A 21,160-nucleotide genomic window follows, 5' to 3' on the forward strand; every position below is an offset into this window, starting at 1 on the left:
GACAGGTTTCCCCTTGTCTTCACCTTTCACCCAATCAGCCTCCATGTTCAATGGATCATCCACCACCATTTCCGCCACCTCCAGCGTGATCCCACCACCAATCACATCTTCCCTCCCCTCCCAGCATTCCAAAGGGACCGCTCCCTCCGTGACACCATGGTCCATTCCGCAGTCATCCCCAGCACCCCTTCCCACGGCACCTTCCCGTGCAAGTGCAGGAGATGCAGCACCTGCCCTTTTACCTCCTCCCTCCCCACTTCATATTCCAACTTCCAGTTCTGTTGAAGACTAGACACTCACCTCATAGTATTGCAAACTCCAAGACGAGTCATGAGCAATTCCAAATCTCAGGAACCCTCCTCTGCTATCAAAGCATCGGATCCCCACCCCAATTCTGCAAGGCTCTGGGACTTTCACACAGTGCTGTTAAAACTTCTGCACCAAAAACTTTGGTGCCATCAAACCCCAGAACCCTCCCTTCTGCCTATGCTGCTCAACTCCAAGAACATTCAACGCGCTGCAAAACCCAAGGCCCCTCCACCAGTCTTACCAAACCTAAGGGATACCCAACCAATTCTGCCCAACTTTGCAACTGCCCCACACCCCAATGATTGCACAGTCCAAAACCACCCCCCACCCCCCCACCCCAGATTTGCTAAACTCCATGACCTCACTCCTGCCCTGTGCTCTCAAATGTCAATTATCTATATCATATCTGCTGTACCTTTCCTACCAGCCTGCTGTGGAGTCTGTGCTTTGAAAAAGATACAAATTGAGTACGGATCCTCATCACCAAGCTGGAGTTGTTTTCCTTAGAACAGAGAAAATTGACAGGAGATTTGACAGAGGTGTTCAAAATCATGAGGGGACTGGACAGAGTGGATGGCGAGAAATTGTTCCCATTAGCAGAAGGATCGTGATTGGCAAAAGAAACGAAGACGACAAGAAAAAACCTTTTTACACAGCAAGTGGTTAGGATCTGGAATGCACTGCCTGAAAGGGTGGTGGAGGCAGACTCAATCACGGCTTCCAAAAGTGAGTTGGATAAATACCTGATATTTTAAAAATTGCTACAGGGACAAGGCGGGGGAATGGGAGCAACTGAAGTGCTCTCGCAAAGAGCTGGCACGGGCTCGCTGGGCTGAATGGCCTTCTTCTGTACTGTAACCATTCTATGATTCTATTCTATGACATTGAGAAATTCAGAGATCCACAAGGAGATTATGTATTACACATGCAATTTGCTATATACTTTAAAAAGAAAGCTAATCATTCCCAACATAAACTATCTTTCAACTGACTTCAGGAGTCACACCTTTTTTAATATAAAAGTATTAGGAAACAAGGAAGTCTGACCTTTACATGAGCATCAGCCTCTGAGTTGAGCAGAGCACAGTATTTGCAGTTGGAAGGGACACATCAAGATGCACACAACTATACTTTAGCAGCAGAATGACAAACTGTACGTGATATGATTTAACACTCTGGGCTAGAAATTCGACAATTAGCACTAGCACCGTTTTTTTGGCGCTAATTGCGGTTACCATTTTTTTTTTTAAATCGCTGAAATACCACAATAAAATAAGCTCACAAAATTCGCCAAACGATAAATGGCACTAGCGCTAGCAGTAAAAAAATGGCATTGCACACGAACATTTTTTTTTCCCGATTTTTTTCATTCAATGTTTTCCCGTGATCCTGGTCACGTGTCGGCAGTACACCCAGGGCTGAATCAGCTATTTTTGAGACCAGCAGGATCGAAGACAGCAGAGTTCAGCACAGTTCATCTGAAATTAAAAATGCAGGGTGATTTCGATAGTAAGAGGGCTTGTAAATTCACTCCTGACGCAAATGAGGCCCTCATTAATGCTATAGAAAGCAGATGGTTGGAAGATTTCGAAGAAGGGTCGTGTAAAACTCGCCCTATCTGGTAAAACATCTGTGGAAAAGTGTGGCTGAGGAGGTTTCCTCAAGTCGACTGTATCAGAAGGGACCACGTCCAGTGTCGGAAAAGGTGGAATGACCGACAGGGTTGTCAGAGTAAGTAATATTTTTATTACACCATGTGATGTCTATTTGTATCATCATCCTTGCAGGGAAAGTTTACACACCATCTTAGTCCCTGTGGTGAGCGTGTGAGCGAGTCAGTCCATGTCCATTTGTACTGTCATCTTTGCAGGGAAAGTTGAGAGAGTGAGAGATGGGGTCAGTGTCTTTACACACCATCTCAGTCCCTGCAGTGTGAGAGGGAAAAGGGTAGAGGGTGGGGGGGCGCGTCAGTCCCTTTTTACACCATCTCATGTCCATTTGTATCGTCACCTTTGCTAGGACCGTTGTCTCACAACCGCCAGGAGCAGTGGCGCACAGGCGGTGGTCCGACCAAACTATTCCCACTTACCCAGCTTCAGAGTCGCGTGGCAGGTCTGATGGGTTCCTCGCAGAGATCAACTATCCATTGGGGTGCTGAGCCCTCGTTTGACAGTGAGGGCAAGTCCTGCAAAATCCACGGTCTGGGTTGGGTCAATGTTATGCACTGTCTGTTGGCTAGGGTTTGGGTAATGCGATGTACTGTCTGTAGCGGTGGTCCTTCAAATGAGCCTGCGCTATGTGACCCTACTTATGTCATCCTGCCCCCTTCCCTGCTGCTAACCGGTCGTCTGCTGTTTTCTATTTTGCAGATGTGTATTCCGAGGTCTCACATCCAGGAGTGCCCCCACCTCGCCGAATGCTACGGTGAAGGACACAGACATCAGCTATGCTGAGGAACCTCCACGGAAGAGGAAGAGAGGAGGACCAAAGCTGGGGGGTGAGTGTAGGGAAACCACGCTTGCACTAAGGACTTCAGCCGCAGCCATCAATTCGTCGGATGAGGACGCCACGTTCCGTGGTTATGCAGCATCCGAGGTCCTGAGTCCAAGTGGGTTGCGACAAACCCCCAGGATTGAATCCCGTATGCAGTCCCTGCGGCAAAGCCGGACTGGTGAAAGGCAGGCAGACGCGCACCTGTATTTGGTGGGACTGTCTGGGGAGTCAATGCCCAGCGGCAATTGATGGCCTCGACTCTGGCACTCCAGTCCCCAGTGTCATGCCACCCAAACTAACAACACCAGTGAGTGATGAGGTTGAGCAACAGGCTTGCCACTCAGAAGCCAGGCCTTCCATAGTCCCAGCTTCTCCAGGGAGTCCAATGACATCCCCGACTTCACTCCCCCAACACCACCGCGCCCTGCTAAAAAAACATCTTGGGCCCAATTGACGGGAGCGGGGGATTCAAATTAGTGGGGTAAAGGTGGCTGCAGCTGAAGGATGTTTGGTGCAGGGGTTGTTGTTTTGCTGCTGTTATTTAAATAAAGTTGACAAAAGTTTTAACATTGAAAAATGTTATTCAAGTTACTAAATTAAAGTTTACAAAGTTTAATTAAATAATATTAATAAATTTAAATTGTTTTTTTCACCTTAACCAATCTGGTCCAGTGTCTCATTTTCAGAACAAGGAGAAATAGTCAACACGGTGGGGTAGAGTGGGTAGTCAGCGATCAAACGTGCCATTCAGCCTTCATGCAAAGCGTTGAATTATCAGCTGCTGACGCAAGGCTTTTGCAGTGGCGAAAGCTCCACGAGGCCTCCCCCGTTGTGGTGGGGGTGGTGGTATGGGTTCATCAACAGGCTCCTCATCCTCATCCTCCTCCTCCCTCCTCCCTCCTCTCTCCTGAAGTGGTTCTGCAATCCCCATTGGCAAATCCTATCCCCTAATGATGGCTAAGTTGTGTAGCATGCAGCACACCACAATGAACTTAGAAACCTGCTGAGGGGAGTACTGAAGGGAGCCTCCAGTGGTCCAGGCATCAGAAGCGCTGCTTGAGCATCCAATTGTCTTTTCGACAATATTGCGTATGGCTATACGGCTGTTCTTATAGCAATGTTCGGCTTGTGTCTGAGGGTTGCAGAGGGGGGGGGGGGGGGGTCATGAGCCAGGTGGCGAGGCCATAACCTTTGTCCCCCAGCATCCAGCTCTGCCCTTGTAGCTGACGCACAAACAGGTGTGAGACAGCGTTCTCGCGCAAGATGAAAGCATCATGGATGCTCCCTGGAAATTGTGCATTTACTGCCATGATGCGCTGAGTATGGTCGCACATCATCTGTACATTCAGCAAGTGGAATCCCTTTTAGTTTCGTAAACCTCTGGATTCTCTAAAGGTGCTCGCAGGGAGATGTGCGTACAGTCAATGGCAGCCTGTACATTGGGGAAGCCAGCAATTTATGCAAAACCTATAGTTCTCTCATTCTGTGCCTCCCTGGTCATTGGGAAGTTTATGAAGTCCATCCTGCGTGTATACAGTGCAGTAGTCACCTGGCGAAAGCAGCGATGTGCAAGAACATAACAACATAAGAAATAGGAGCAGGAGTAGGCCATTTGGCCCCTCGTGCCTGCTCTGCCATTCAATAAGATCATGGCTGATCTGATCATGGACTCAACTCCACTTCCCTGCCCGCTCCCCATATCCCTTTACTGCCTTAATCGCTCAAAAATCTGTCTATCTCTGCCTCAAAGACCCAGCCTCCACAGCTCTCTGGGGCAGAGAATTCCATAGATTTACAATCCTCAGAAGAAATTTCTCATCTAAGTTTTAAATGGGCGGCCCCTTATTCTATGTCCTCTAGTTTTAGTTTCCCTCTTGTCCAGCCCCCTCATTATCTTATATGTTTCAATAAGATCACCTCTCATTCTTCTGAACTCCGATGAGTATAGACCCAATCTATCTTCATAGATCAACCCCCTCATCTCCTGAATCAACCTAGAGAACCTTCTCTGAACAGCCTCCAATGCAAGTATATCCTTCATTAAATACGGAGACCAAAACTCTACGCAGTACTCCAGGTGTGACCTCACCAATACCCTGTACAGCTGTAGCAGGACTTCTCTGCTTTTATACTCTATCTCCCTTGCAATAAAGGCAAACATTCCATTTGCCTTCCGGATTACTTGCTGTACCTGCATACTAACTTTATGTTCCATGCACAAGGACCCCCCAGGTCTCTCTGTCCAGCAGCACTTTGCAATTTTTCTCCATTTAAATTATAATTTGCTTTTCTATTACTTCTGCCAAAGTGGATAACCTCACATTTTCCGACATCATAATCCATCTGCCAAATTTTTGCCCACTCACTTAGCCTGTCTATATCCCTTTGCAGATTTTTTGTGTCCTCCTCACAATTTGCTTTCCCACCCATCTTTGTATCAGCAAACTTGGCTACATTACACTCGGTCCCTTCTTCCAAACCATTAATATAGATTGTAAATAGTTGAGTTCCCAGCACAGATCCCTGCAGCACCCCACTAGTCACTGTTTGCCAACCGGGAAATGACCCATTTATCCCGACTCACTATTTTCTGTTAGTTAGCCAATCCTCTATCCATGCTAATATATTACCCCCAACCCAGTAAGCTTTGATCTTGTGCAGTAACCTCTTGTGGCATCTTATCGAATGCCTTCTGGAAATCCAAATACACCACATCCACTGGTTCCCCTTATCCACTCTGCTTGTTAGATCCTCAAAGAACTCCAGCAAATTTGTCAAACATGATTTCCCTTTCATAAAACCAGTAATTGAATCATGTTTTTCCAAATGTACCGCTACTGCTTCCTTAATAATGGACTCCAGCATTTTCCCAACGACAGATGTTAGGCTAACTGGTCTATAGTTTCCTGCTTTTTGTCTGCCTCCTTTTTTTAAATAGGTGCATGACATATACTGCACCAGAATCCAGGGAATTTTGGTAGATTACAACCAATGCATCAACTATCTCTGCAGCCACTTCTCTTAAAATACTAGGATGTAAGTAAGCCATCAGGTCCAAGGGACTTGTCCGCCTTTAGTGCCATTATTTTACCTAGTACTACTTCATTAGTGAGAGTTGACCCTCCCTCCCTACAGCCCTTTGTTTATCCACTATTGGTAGAAGACACTAAAAACATCCCATGAAGACCGATACAAAATATTTGTTCAACGTCTCTGCCATTTCCCTGTTCTCCATTCTTAATTCCCCAGTCTCATCCTCCAAAGAACCAACATTTACTTTAGCCACTCTTTTCCGTGTAGCGTGCTGGGAGATGCAGCATATATCCCCTGCTGATGCCTTAAAGGAGCCGGAGACATCGAAGGCAAGTGTCGCAGTCATCTTCACCTAGACGGGCAGTGCAGTTCTGTTAGCACTGGTAGGCTGTAGGTCTGCCTTTATGAGCTGGCATATCTCTGTGACCACCTCTTTTTGGAAGCACAGTCTTCGAACGCACTGTGCCTCAGACAGCTGCAGGTATGAATGCTGTTGCCTGTAAACTCATGGGGGGGTAAGGCCTCCTCTCCATACGTCTGCGAGCTCTTTGATTACGCTCATAATGCTGTTGAATAAACCTTCTTCCAGCTCTATGCTGCATAGAAAAAGCAGCCAGCAATAATAGCAGAGACAGCATAGGCCCCTTTCTTTTAAATGTCCTTAAAAACAAAGTATAAACTTACAAAAGACTCAATGTGTAAAATGCAGCCTTCCCTCCAAATCATTTTCTGTACTGAACTTTTGCTCCATTTTTCCAATATGGTGCCTTTATGGGTGTGTCGTGAGTCAGACCTGGTAAGACATGACTTTTTCAGGCAGGTTTTATCGCCGGCACTATAAATGGTGACATTGATGAATTTTGCAAAAATGGCACTAGCAGAGTATTGCACGACGACTGAAGTCAAAAATGGCAAAAAAAAAGGCAGGTGATCATTTTTATCGCCGGCGCTAAACCACTGGCAAAACTTGCAAAATAGTGATACTTTTTTTAGCGCCAAAAAACACACTTAGCGCTCAAAAATGGCAATAAAACGGGCACAAACCTGCCGAATTTCTAGCCCCCTGTCTTTATACAACAATGCATCCTCCTACCTACTGTAGGCAGTGTTATGGGAGAACTGGTAGTATAGTTACAAAATCTTACAGCTAGTGCATATCCATCCTATCTCAAAGTATGAGACTATGGGCCCAAGTTTCCACATGATTTGCGCCTGATTTTTAGGAGCAACTGGTGGAAAACGGACTATCTTAAAAATCGCAATTCTCCACATTTTTTTTTCTGCAGTTCTAGTCAGTTAAAACAGTTCTACTTTGGAACAGAATTTTTTCTTCAAAAGGGGGCGTGTCCGGCCACTGAAGCCTGATTTGAAAGTTTCCACAGTGAAAAGGTACTCCAAACTAAAGTAGAATGGAGCAAGTGAAGATTTTTGTCGAACTGAAAAAACCTGTTCTACACATTAAAAAATCAGGCGCAGGTTACAAAGTAGGCGTCCAGAACGAGGTGGGGGGGGAAGGGAAGTCATTAAATTCTATAATAAATCCTTATTTATACTTATACAAATATTATACAAATAAATCCAACCTGAATAAACATTTATAAGCAAAGAAAAGATTAAATAAACCATCTTCCTATCTGTGTGAAAGTGCTTCAACCAGGGAGAATTCTGCAGCCGTTCGTGCCGCTGAGCGGGAGGGGGGGGTTGGGGGGAGAGAAAGCCGTTCGTGCCGCTGAGCGGGAGGGGGGGGGGGGGGGAGGAGAAAGCGGTTTGTTGTTGTGGAGGGGAGGAAGGGGAAGGAGACAGCGGTTTGTTGCCGCGGAGGGGAGGGAGGGGAAGGAGACAGCGGCTTGTTGCCGTGGAGAGTGGGGAGGGAGGGGAAGGAGACAGCGGTTTGTTGCCGCGGAGGGGAGGGAGGGGAAGGAGACAGCGGCTTGTTGCCGTGGAAGGAGGGGAGGGAGGGGAAGGAGACAGCGGCTTGTTGCCGTGGAGAGAGGGGAGGGAGGGGAAGGAGACAGCGGCTTGTTGCCGTGGAAGGAGGGGAGGGAGGGGAAGGAGACAGCGGTTTGTTGCCGCGGAGGGGAGGGAGGGGAAGGGGACAGCAGCTTGTTGCCGTGGAGGGAGGGGAGGGAGGGGAAGGAGACAGCGGCTTGTTGCCGCGGAGGGGAGGGAGGGGAAGGAGACAGTGAGAAGGGTAGCCTCAGTGTTGATGGCAATGTGATTTTATTAAAAAATGTTAAAAAATTAAACAGCTACAAAGAACTACAAAAATGGCCGAGTGCCAATGTTTTTTTTCACACTGAGCATGCGCGAACGCTCCAACACGCACGCGCAACATTGCCGGCAGGAAAAAAACTGATTTAAATAGTACCCGCCCCCTCCCACTTACAAAATTAGCGCGAGTGTAGGCTCCGCCCCCCGGGGCGCCGCGCCAAACAGACAAGGAGCTGCAAAGCGCTCGAGAATAGCGCGTTTTTTTTTCTGGCGCCGTTTTAGGCGCGAAAAACGGGCGCCCAGCTCGGAGGGGCGCCCGTTTTTTATCCTGTGGAAACTTGGGCCCTATATATTACACTTGCACGAGACAAATTCAAATACCATTTTCACCAACAAATTACAACTAACAATGTGCCTTTAACAATTGTATTTGCATTTCAGACCTTCATGTTTCTTCAACTTTTGTAACTTCAGTGGTCCAGTGGCTCATAACTGCTTTGGAAGTGCAAATGCTCATTATTGCAGGTACATTGTAATTAGCATAGGTGATATTAAAAATATCAATGAAACAAATTACATTCTCCCAGTGTGCATAAGAGTCACACATTGCCACCATTTTTTGATGCTTTAGTAGAATTTCATGAAGTATGATAGGAGGAGGCTTGTGTGGAGTATGAATACTGGCATGGACCAGTTGGGCCAAATGGCCTGTTTCTGTGCTGCACATTCTATATAATTGTATGTAAACCTACAAACAGGTGGGAAGTCAACCAATGAACAAGCAGCAATTGGGAGCAGACACTTTCAAGTAGTACGAAGTAGATTCAAAAATTACCAATCGAAAATCAAACAGCTGATAATAAAACTGGGAAACAGAAAGAGAACCAATGAAATGTGATTCAAAATATTTTTGGAAATCCTTTTGCCAGCATCTAATTTCTTCAACCATAAACAGGTGCAAACTTAAAAAACGTGTAAAAACTTAAATCATTTGCAAAAAATATTTAAACTCACAACCTATAAAATTGTCTACCAATTAGAAATACATTGAACACGTTTTGCCCAATGGGGCCAGGAGTCATCCGGGGCCCTCCGACAGGGCCAGGTATCATCTGGGGCCCTCCGATGGGGCCAGGTGTCAACTGTGACCATATGTAGGGTCACGTGCCATCTGTGTCCTATGATGGGGCCATGTATCATCTGTGCTCTTGGTATAGCCACAGAGCAAAATTGTGGCACAACATTTACTTTAATAGGTGGCCTGCAGTTGTGGTGAAATCTTAAATAAGCAACAATCCTGGGGATGAAATAGTACGGAGTTGCAAATACAGTAGTATTTAAAACCAAACTAAAATCATTTAATAAACTATTTAAAATTATAATATTGAAGAAAGAGGATACCTTGTCAATTTTTTCTAATACCTCTATAGTGGAAGGTTTTGCCTGCATTAAAAGAGAAAAAAAAAAATGTTAAAAATGACTGAATATATATTTTCATTCTAATAATTACAAATGTCCAGAAGTACATTACTATGAATAACAACATTCACAGCCCCTTACACAATAGGTGTGACCTCTTAACAATTGGTTTAGGTTTGAAGGCGAGATAAGCTTCCAATGAGTAACCTTCTGAACTTTTTTGGGATGGAATAGCATCAGGAGTGTATGCAGACATGAAATAGGTCAAACAGCGACTCCAATCACTTCACAAACCTAATGGCGCACTGCATTATAAAATGCAAAAAATTACCACATGATCTCTCCATTTGTATAAGTATCCTCCGTGCCAAAATGTTAACGCATCTAGAAAATGGTACGTATTGCTTATTGACATTAACTCATAATTTATATCTTACATTCAACTCTGCATAAACTACCAATTTACTGTCATCACAAGCACAGAAAGGGAAAAAAAAAGCACTGCAATTGGCATCACCTTTTAAACAATACAGCACTCAAAAATTCTCCATGCTTCCACAAAAACGTCCCAAATCAATGTTCCAATTAAACAAAGGATAATAACATTATAAAATTCATCATGTGACTCCTCACATCAAAAAAACCTATTACACAGATCTGTCACAGAACATCTTTCAACAACGGGAGGGGGGCAAGGGGGTGGCAGAGCCCGGGAGAGGGGCGAGGGGGCGGCAGAGCGCGGGAGGGGGGCGAGGGGGCGGCAGAGCGCGGGAGGGGGGGGACAGGGGGGAGGGGGAGGGGTCGGTAGAGCGTGAGTGGGGTGTGGGGGCAAGAGTCCAGGAGATTTCGACAGCGGGAGACTTCAGGAGATTTAGAGAGCAGAGGACTTCAGCTAAACATAGGCAGAGCCTCAAAAGTGAAATCAGGTAGGTGATTGGTTTATGAGTATTAATGGTTTTTACTCTCTAAATTAGGTCAGTGGTTTGAATTAGGACTGGGAAACTATACAAAAAGCTTTAGTTAATAACTTAATAAATAAGAGGCAACGCAGGGCAGCTCAGTCCCGTGGAATGCACATCCTGTGCCACGTGGGAAGTCTTAGATGTTCCCATGGTCTGAACAACCACATGTGCAGGAGGTGTCGCCAGCAATCATAGCCCGAGCTCCGGGTTTTGGAGCTTGAGCGGCGGCTGAAGTGAATGCAGTGCATCCGCGAGGCCGAGAACTTCAAGCACGTTTCCAGAGGTGATTACCCCCCCGCAGCTTAAGAGTGTGATGTCAGAGAGGGAATGGGCGACCACTAAACAAATAAGGAGGAGCAGGCATGTAGGGCAGGGCTCCCCTGACTGAATCTCACTCGCTAACCGGTTTTCAGTTCTGGACATTGATGAGGGCAATGGTTCCTTTAGGGAATGCAGTCAGAACCAAGTCCACGGCACCAAGGATGGCTCAGCTGCACAGGGGGAGAGAAAAAAAAAAAGAGTGGAAGAGCAATAGTGGTAGGGAAGTCGATAGTTAGGGCATCAACAGGTGTTGTTGCTGCCCAGGCGCGACTCCAGGATGGTATGTTGCCTTCCTGATGCCAGGGTCAAGATGTCACTGAAGGGCTGCAGGATATTCGGAGGGCCAGAGGTCATTGTCCACATCAGTACCAACGACACAGGAAGTAAGAGGGATGAGGCAGATTTTAGGGAGTTAGGAGAGAAATTAAAAAGCAGGACGTCAAAAGGTAGTAATCTCCAGATTACTCCCAGTGCCACGTGTTAGTAAGTACAGAAATAGGAGGATAGAGCAGATGAATGCGTGGCTGGAGAGATGGTGTAGGAGCGAGGGCTTTAGATTCCTAAGGCATTGGGGACCATTTCTGAGAGAGGTGGGGCCTGTACAAGCTGGACATAGGAGGATGATATTATAATTATTACTCAGACATGGCTGAAAGAAAGGCAGGTATGGCAGCTTAACATTCCTGGTTACAGAGTTTTCAGATGGAATAGAGAGGGGCATAAAAAAGGGGAGGGGGTCGTAGTATTGATTAAAGAAACAATTACAGCTGTGAGGAGGGAATATATGTTAGAAGGATCAAATGAGGCCATATTGGTTGAAATGAAGAACAGAAAAGGGGCGATCACACTGCTGGGAGTGTAAAATAGACCCCCAAACAGTCAGAGGGAGATAGAAGAGCAGATATGTAGGCAAATTTCTATGAAGTACCAAAACTATAGGGCAGTAATAGTAGGGGATTTCAACTATCCTAATATTAATTGGGATAGAATTAGTGTGAAAGGTATAGAAGCTGGGCAGGTGGAAGGGGCATCAGTGGGAGAGCATTTTGGTGCTAGTGATCATAATTCAGTTAGATTTAGTGTAGTTATGGAAGAGGACAAAGACAGCCCAGGAATAAAAGTTCTCAATTGGGGAAAAGCCAATTTTATAAAGCAGAGATGTGATTTAGCCAAAGTGGACTGGAAACAGCTACTTGAAGGTAAATCAGTGTCAGTGCAGTGGAAGGCATTCAATGAAGAGATCCTGAGGGTACAGAGCAAGTATGTTCCCGTAAAGAAAAAGGGTGAGACTAACAAATCTGGAGCCCTGGATATCAAGGAGCATACAGGGTAGGATAAAGGGGAAAAAAAGGATGCTTATGGCAGATACCAAGGGCTCAATACTGCAGAAACCTTGGAGGAGTATAGAAACTGCAGGGTGGAAATTAAAAAGGAAATTAGGAAAGCAAAGAAAGAGCATGAAAACACAAAGATGTTTTATAAATATATTAAGAACAGGAGAATAACGAAAGAAAGAGTAGTGCCTATTAGAGACCATGAAGGTAATCTGTATGTGGAGTCGGAAGACACAAGGACATAAGAAATTGGAGCAGAAGTAGGCCATACAGCCCCTCGAGCCTGCTCCACCATTCAATACGATCATGGACTCAGGTCCACTTCCCCATAACCCCTTATTTCCTTATCGTTTAAGAAACTGTCTATTTCTGTCTTAAATTTATTCAATGTCCCAGCTTCCACAGCTCTCTGAGGCAGTGAATTCCACAGATCCACAACCCTCAGAAGAAATTTCTCCTCATCTCAGTTTTAAATGGGCGGCCCCCTATTCTAAGATTGCGCCCTCCAGTTCTAGTCTCCCCTATCAGTGGAAACATCCTCTCTGCATCCATCTAATCAAGCCCCCTCATAATCTTATATGTTTCGATAAGAGCACCTCTCATTCTTCTGAATTCCAATGAGTAAAGGCCCAACCTACTCAACCTTTCCTCATACGTCAACCCCTTCATCTCTAGAATCAACCTTGTGGACCTTCTCTGAACTGCCTCTAAAGCAAGTATATCCTTTCGTAAATATGGAAAACAAAACTGCCGCAGTATTCCAGGTGTGGCCTTACCAATTCCCTGTACAACTGTAGCAAGACTTCCCTGCTTTTATACTCCAACCCCTTTGCAATAAAGACCAAGATTCCATTGGCATTCCTGATCACTTGCTGTACCTGCATATTAACCTTTTGTGTTTCATGCACAAGTACCCCCCATGTCACGCTGTACTGAAGCACTTTGCAATCTTTCTCCATTTAAATAATAACTTGCTCTTTGATTTTTTTCTGCCAAAGTGCATGACCTCACACTTTCCAACATTATACTCCATCTGCCAAATTTTTGCCCACTCACTTAGCCTGTCTATGTCCTTTTGCAGATTGTTTTATGTCCTGCTCACAGATTGCTTCTCCTCCCATCTTTGTATCGGCAGCAAACATGGCTACGTTACACTCAGTCCCTTCTTCCAAGTCGTTAATATAGATTGTAAATAGCTGGGGTCCCAGCACTGATCCCTGCAGCACCCCACTGGTTACTGATTGCCAACCCGAGAATGAACCATTTATCCCAAATCTCTGTTTTCTGTTCGTTAGCCAATCCTCTATACATGCTAATATATTATCCCCAACCCCGTGAACTTTTATCTTGTGCAGTAACTATTTACGTGGCACCTTGTCAAATAAAACAGGTAAGGGTAAAAATAAAACAGGGAAGGTGGCTCAGCCGTGGCTAACAAGAGAAATTAAAGATAGTGTTAGATCCAAGGAAGAGGCATATAAATTGGCCAGAAAAAGCAGCAAACCTGAGGAGTGGCAGAAATTTAGAATTCAGCAGAGGAGGACAAAGGGTTTAATTAGGAGGGGGAAAATAGAGTATGAGAGGAAGCTTACCGGGAGCATAAAAACTGACTGCAAAAGTTTCTATCGATATGTTAAGAGAAAATGATTAGTGAAGACAAACGTCGGTCCCTTGTCGTCGGATTCAGGTGAATTTATAATGGGGAACAAAGAAACGGCAGACCAATTGAACAAATACTTTGGTTCTGTCTTCACGAAGGAAAACATAAATAACCTTCCGGAAGTTCTCGGGAACCGAGGGCCTAGTGAGAAGGAGGAACTGAAGGATATCCTTATTAGGCGGGAAATTGTGTTGAGGAAATTGATGGGATTGAAGGCCGACAAATCCCCGGGGCCTGATTGTCTGCATCCCACAGTACTTAAGGAGGTGGCCCGAGAAATAGTGGATGCATTGGTGATCATTTTCCAACACTCTATCGACTCTGGATCAGTTTCTATGGACTGGAGGGTAGCGAATGTAACACCACTTTTTAAAAGAGGGAGAGAGAAAACGGGAAATTATAGACCGGTTAGCTTGACATCAGCAGTGGGGAAAATGTTGGAATCAATTATTAAGGATGAAATAGCAGCGCATTTGGAAAGCAGTGACAGGATCGGTCCAAGTCAACATGGATTTGTGAAAGGGAACTCATGCTTAACAAATCTTCTGGAATTTTTTCAGGATGTAACTAGTAGAGCGGACAAGGGAGAACCAGTGGATGTGGTGTATTTGGACTTTCAAAAGGCCTTTGACAAGATCCAACAGAAGAGATTGGTGTGCAAAATCAAAGTACATGGTATTGGGGGTAATGTACTGGCGTGTATAGAGAATTGGTTGGCAGACAGGAAGCAGAGAGTCGGGATAAACGGGTCCTTTTCGGTATGGGAGGCAGTGACTAGTGGAGTGCCGCAGGGCTCAGTGCTGGGACTGCAGTTCTTTACAATATACATTAATGATTTGGATGCAGAAATTGAGTGTAGTATCTCCAAGTTTGCAGATGACACTAAACTGGGTGGCGGTGTGAGCTTTGAGGAGGATGCTAAGAGGCTGCAGGGTGATTTGGACAGTTTAGGTGAGTGGGCAAATGCATGGCAGATGCAGTATAATGTGGATAAATGCGAGGTTATCCACTTTGGTGGCAAAAACACGAAGGCAGAATATTATCTGAATGGTGGCAGTTTAGGAAAAGGGGAGGTGCAACAAGACCTGGGTGTCATGGTGCATCAGTCAATGAAAGTTGGCAAGCAGGTACAGCAGGCAGTGGAAGACACAAAAACCATGCCAAAAATTGCTGGTCACGGGAATGTGGGAAGGGAGGACCTTGAGACAATCACTATCACTCGGGGGGTAGTGCTGGACAGGCTAATGGGACTCAAGGTAGACAAGTCCCCTGGTCCGGATGAAATGCATCCCAGAGTATTAAAAGAGATGGCGGAAGTTATAGCAGATGCATTCGTTATAATCTACCAAAATTCTCTGGACTCTGGGGAGGTACCAGCGGATTGGAAAGCAGCTAATGTAACGCCTCTGTTTAAAAAAGGGGGCAGACAAAAGGCAGGTAACTATAGGCCGGTTAGTTTAACATCTGTAGTGGGGAAAATGCATGAAACTATCATTAAGGAAGAAATAGCGGGACATCTAGATAGGAATAGTGCAATCAAGCAGACGCAGCATGGATTCATGAAGGGAAAATCATGTTTAACTAATTTACTAGAATTCTTTGAGGATATAACGAGTATGGTGGATAGAGGTGTACCGATGGATGTGGTGTATTTAGATTTTCAAAAGGCATTCGATAAGGTGCCACACAAAAGGTTACTGACGAAGATAAAGGTATGCGGAGTCAGAATAAATGTATTAGCATGGATAGAGAATTGGCTGGCGAACAGAAAGCAGAGAGTCGGGATAAATGGGTCCTTTTCGGGTTGAAAAGCGGTGGTTAGTGGTGTGCCACAGGGATCGGTGCTGGGACCACAACTGTTTACAATATACATAGATGACCTGGAAGAGGGGACAGAGTGTAGTGTAACAAAATTTGCAGATGACACAAAGATTAGTGGGAAAGCGAGTTGTGTAGAGGACACAGAGAGGCTGCAAAGAGATTTGGATAGGTTAAGCGAATGGGCTAAGGTTTGGCAGATGGAATACAATGTCGGAAAGTGTGAGGTCATCCACCTTGGGAAAAAAAAAAACAGTAAAAGGGAATATTATTTGAATGGGGAGAAATTACAACATGCTGAGATGCAGAGGGACCTGGGGGTCCTTTTGCATGAAACTCTTTTAGAGTCTACCTGCAAAAACATAAAACATTAAACCGTGCCACCCGACCTGGGTGACACACCAGACATTTACAAGGCCCTTTTTTTTCTCCTTTTTTGAGTTTTTTTTGTGTTTTTCTTTTTTTTGGTTTTTATTTGGGCACTAAAATCACAATTTTTTCCAGTGCCCCCTATAAAAGGGGAGGGGGACACTAAAAGCACCGGCAATTAAAACAAATTAAACTTTAAAACGTAAAATCAAATTAAAATTTGGTTGCCGGGCGTGATGATGCACTCCAGTCCCTCCGGTGCCCACCTCTCGCGGAAGACCGCGAGCGTACCGGTGGACACCGCGTGCTCCATCTCCAAGGACACCCTGGACCGGATGTAAGAGCGGAAGAGAGGCAGGCAGTCAGGTTGAACGACCCCCTCGACTGCCTCCTTTTGCATGAATCTCAAAAAAGTTCGTTTGCAGGTGCAGCAGGTAATCAGGAAGGCGAATGGAATGTTGGCCTTCATTGCAAGAGGGATGGAGTACAAAAGCAGGGAGGTCCTGCTGCAACTGTATAGGGTATTGGTAAGGCCGCACCTGGAGTACTGCGTGCAGTTTTGGTCACCTTACTTAAGGAAGGATATACTTGCTTTGGCAGGGGTACAGAGACGATTCACTCGGCTGATTCCGGAGATGAGGGGGTTACCTTATGATGAGTTCAGAAGGATGAGGGGTGATCTTATAGAAACATTTAAAATCATGAAAGGGATAGACAAGATAGAGGCAGAGAGGTTGTTTCCACTGGTAGGGGAGGCTAGAACTATGGGGCGCAGCCTCAAAATACGGGGGAGCCAATTTAAAACCGAGTTGAGAAGGAATTTCTTCTCTCAGAGGGTTGTGAATCTGTGGAATTCTTTGCCCAAGGAAGCAGTTGAGGCTAGCTCATTATCTGTGACTTGAATACATTCAGATAGATTTTTAACCAATAAGAGAAGTAAGGGTTACGGGGAGAGGGCGGGTAAGTGGAGCTGAGTCCACGGCCAGATCAGCCATGATCTTATTGAATGGCGGAGCAGGCTCGAGGGGCTAGATGGCCTACTCCTATTCCTAATTCTTATGTTCTTATGTTCTTATGAAGAAGGCAAATGGCATGTTGGCCTTCATAGCTAGGGGATGAGAGTATAGGAGCACGGAGGTCTTACTGCAGTTGTACAGGGCCTTGGTGAGGCCTCACCTGGAATATTGTGTTCAGTTTTGGTCTCCTAATCTGAGGAAGGACGTTCTTGCTATTGAGGGAGTGCAGCGAAGGTTCAACAGACTGATTCCAGGGATGACTGGACTGAAATATGAGGAGAGACTGGATCAACTGGGCCTTGATACACGCGAGTTTAGAAGGATGAGAGGGGATCTCATAGAAACGTATAAGATTCTGACGGAACGGGACAGGTTAGATGCGGGAAGAATGTTCCCAATGTTGGAGAAGTCCAGAACGAGGGGACACAGTCTTAGGATAAGGGGTAGGCCATTTAGGACTGAGATGAGGAGAAACTTCTTCACTCAGCAAGTTGTTAACCTGTGGAATTCCCTGCCGCAGAGAGTCGTTGATGCCAGTTGATTGGATATATTCAAGGAGGAGTTAGATATGGCCCTTATGGCTAAAGGGATCAAGGGGTATGGAGAGAAAGCGGGAAAGGGGTACTGAGGTGAATGATCAGCCATGATCATATTGAATGGTGGCGCAGGCTCGAAGGGCCGAATGGCCTACTCCTGCACCTATTTTCTATGCCTTCTGGAAGTCCAAATACACCACATCCACTGGTTCCCCTTTATCCACCCTGTTCGTTACATCTTTGCGTGCTGTTGAGGGAGATGACTCATCAGGGGAGAGCAGCAGCAGCCAAGTTCATCCGTGGCTGGCTCTGTTGTACATGAGGGCATGAAAAAGAGTGGGAGAGCGATAGTGATAGGGGATTCAATCATAAGGGGAATAGATCGGCGTTTCTGCGGCTGCAATCGAGACTCCAGGATGGTATGTTGCCTCCCTGGTGCAAGGGTCAAGGATGTCTCCGAGAGAGTGCAGGACATTCTAAAAAGGGAGGGAGAACAGCCAGTTGTTGTGGTGCACATTGTTACCAACGACATAGGTTAAAAAAAGGGATGAGATCCTACGAGACGAATTTAAGGAGCTAGGAGTTAAATTAAAAAGTAAGACCTCAAAAGTAATAATCTCGGGATTGCTACCAGTGCCACGTGCTAGTCAGAGTAGGAATCGCAGGATAGCACAGATGAATACATGGCTTAAGCAGTGGTGCAGCAGGGAGGGATTCAAATTCGTGGGGCATTGGAACAGGTTCTGGGGGAGGTGGGACCAGTACAAACTGGACGGTCTGCACTTGGGCAGGAACGGAACTAATGTCCTAGGGGGGGTGTTTGCTAGTGCTGTTGCTGAGGAGTTAAACTGATATGGCAGGGGGATGGGAACCAATACAGGGAGACAGAGGGAAACAAAAAGGAGACAAAAACAAAAAACAGAAAAGAGATGAGTAAAAATGGAGGGCAGAGAAACCAAAGACAAGAAACAAAAAGGGCCACTGAATATAAAAGGGCTGCAGGAGGGGTAAAAACTAAAAATCATGGTTTAAAAACGAGGATGAAAACACTCTACCTAAATGCACGCAGCATTCGAAATAAAGTAAATGAGTTGACGGCACAGATCATTACAAATGGGTATGATGTGGTGGCCATTACAGAAACATGGTTGCAAGGTGGCCAAGACTGGGAATTAAACATACAGGGGTATCTGACGATTCAGAAAGATAGGCAAGAAGGGAAAGGAGGTGGGGTAGCTCTGTTAATAAAGGATGATATCAGGGCAGTTGTGAGGGATGATATTGGCTCCAATGAACAAAATGTTGAATCATTGTGGGTGGAGATTAGAGATAGTAAGGGGAAAAAGTCACTGATCGGCGTAGCCCCCAAATAATAACTTCATGGTGGGGCGGGCAATAATCAAGGGAATAATGGAGGCATGTGAAAAAGGAACGACAGTAGTCATGGGGGATTTTAACCTACATATCGATTGGTCAAATCAAATCGCAGGGGGTAGCCTGGAGGAGGAATTCATAGAATGCATACGGGACTGTTTCTTAGAACAGTATGTAACAGAGCCTATAAGGGAGCAAGCCATCTTGGATCTGGTCCTGTGTAATGAGACAGGAAAAATAAACGATCTCCGAGTAAAAGATCCTCTCGGAATGAGTGATCACAATATGGTTGAATTTGTAATACAGATGAGGAAGTTGTATCAGAAACAAGGGTACTATGCTTAAACAAAGGGGACTACAGTGGGATGAGGGCAGAGTTGGCTAAAGTAGACTGGAAACAAGGACTAAACGGTGGCACAATTGAGGAACAGTGGAGGACTTTTAAGGAGCTCTTTCATAGTGCGCAAAAAAAATATATTCCAGTGAAAAAGAAGGGCGGCAAGAGAAGTGACAACCAGCCGTGGATAACCAAGGAAATAAAGGAGAGTATCAAATTAAAAACCAATGCGTATAAGGTGGCCAAGGTTAGTGGGAAACTAGAAGATTGGGAAAATTTTAAACGACAGCAAAGAATGACTAAGAAAGCAATAAAGAAAGGAAAGATAGATTACGAAAGTAAACTGGCGCAAAACATAAAAACAGATAGTAAAAGCTTTTACCGATATATAAAACGGAAGAAAGTGACTAAAGTAAATGTTGGTCCCTTAGAAGATGAGAAGGGAGATTTAATAATGGGAAATGTGGAAATGGCTGAGACCTTAAACAATTACTTTGCTTCCGTCTTCACAGTGGAAGACACAAAAACAATGCCAAAATTTGCAGGCCACAGAAATGTGGGAAGGGAGGACCTTGAGACAATCACTATCACTAGGGGAGTAGTGCTGGACAGGCTAATGGGACTGAAGGTAGACATGTCCCCTGGTCCTGATGAAATACATCCCAGGGTATTAAAAGAGATGGCTGAAGTTATAGCAGATGCATTCTCTGGACTCTGGGGAGGTACCAGCGGATTGGAGAGCAGCTAATGTAACGCCTCTGTTTAAAAAAAAAAGAGGGCAGGCAAAAGGCAGGTAACTATAGGCCGGTTAGTTTAACATCTGTAGTGGGGAAAATGCTTGAAACTATCATTAAGGAAGAAATAGCGGGACATCTGGATAGGAATAGTGCAATCAAGCAGACGCAGCATGGATTCATGAAAGGGAAATCATGTTTAACTAACTTACTGGAATTCTTTGAGGATATAACGAGCATGGTGGATAGAGGTGTACCGATGGATGTGGTGTATTTAGATTTCCAAAAGGCATTCGATAAGGTGCCACACAAAAGGTTACTACAGAAGATAAAGGTACACTGAGTCAGAGGAAATGTATTAGCATGGATAGAGAATTGGCTGGCGAACAGAAAGCAGAGAGTCGGGATAAATGGGTCCTTTTCCGGTTGGAAATCAGTGGTTAGTGGTGTGGCACAGGAATCAGTGCTGGGACCACAACTGTTTACAATATACATAGATGACCTAGAAGAGGGGACAGAGTGTAGTGCAACAAAATTTGCAGATGACATTAAGATTAGTGGGAAAGCGGGTTGTGTAGAGGACTCAGAGAGACTGCAAGGAGATTTGGATAGATTAAGCGAATGGGCTAAGGTTTGGCAGATGGAATACAATGTCAGAAAGTGTGAGGTCATCCACCTTGGGGAAAAAAAACAGTAAAAGGGAATATTATTTGAATGGGGAGAAATTACAACATGCTGTGGTGCAAAGGGACCTGGGGGTCCTTGTGCATGAAACTCTTTTGGAGTCCTTGTGCATGAATCCCAAAAAAAGGTTAGTTTGCAGGTGCAGCAGGTAATCAGGAAAGCAAATGGAATATTGGCCTTCATTGCGAAAGGGATGGAGTACAAAAAGCAGGGAGGTCTTGCTGCAACTGTATAAGGTATTGGTAAGGCCGCACCTGGAGTACTGCGTGCAGTTTTGGTCACCTTACTTAAGGAAGGATATACTAGCTTTGGAAGGGGTACAGAGACGATTCACTAGGCTGATTTCAGAAATGAGGGGGTTACCTTATGATGATAGATTGAGTAGACTGGGTCTTTACTCCTTGGCGTTCAGGAGGATGAGGGGTGATCTTATAGAAACATTTAAAATCATGAAAGGAATAGACAAGATAGAGGCAGAGAGGTTGTTTCCATTGGTGGGGGAGACTAGAACTAGGGGGCACAGCCTCAAAATACGGAGGAGCCAATTTAA

The 21,160-nt window shown here is 45.2% G+C and overlaps 1 protein-coding gene across 2 annotated transcripts in view; it reads right to left on the bottom strand.

Annotated features, from left to right (window-relative positions):
- The window catches only part of LOC139259860 (endoplasmic reticulum junction formation protein lunapark-like), a 161,727-nt gene that overhangs the window by 100,439 nt on the left and 40,128 nt on the right, over nt 1–21,160 (bottom strand). For both annotated transcript variants that reach the window (XM_070875752.1, XM_070875753.1), the window contains exon 3: nt 9,448–9,489. In XM_070875752.1, the coding sequence (XP_070731853.1) occupies nt 9,448–9,489 (42 nt within the window). The remainder of the gene's footprint in view (nt 1–9,447; nt 9,490–21,160) is intronic.

The sequence above is a fragment of the Pristiophorus japonicus genome, chromosome 3 (assembly GCF_044704955.1).
Source record: "Pristiophorus japonicus isolate sPriJap1 chromosome 3, sPriJap1.hap1, whole genome shotgun sequence".
Classification (NCBI taxonomy): Eukaryota; Metazoa; Chordata; class Chondrichthyes; family Pristiophoridae; genus Pristiophorus; species Pristiophorus japonicus.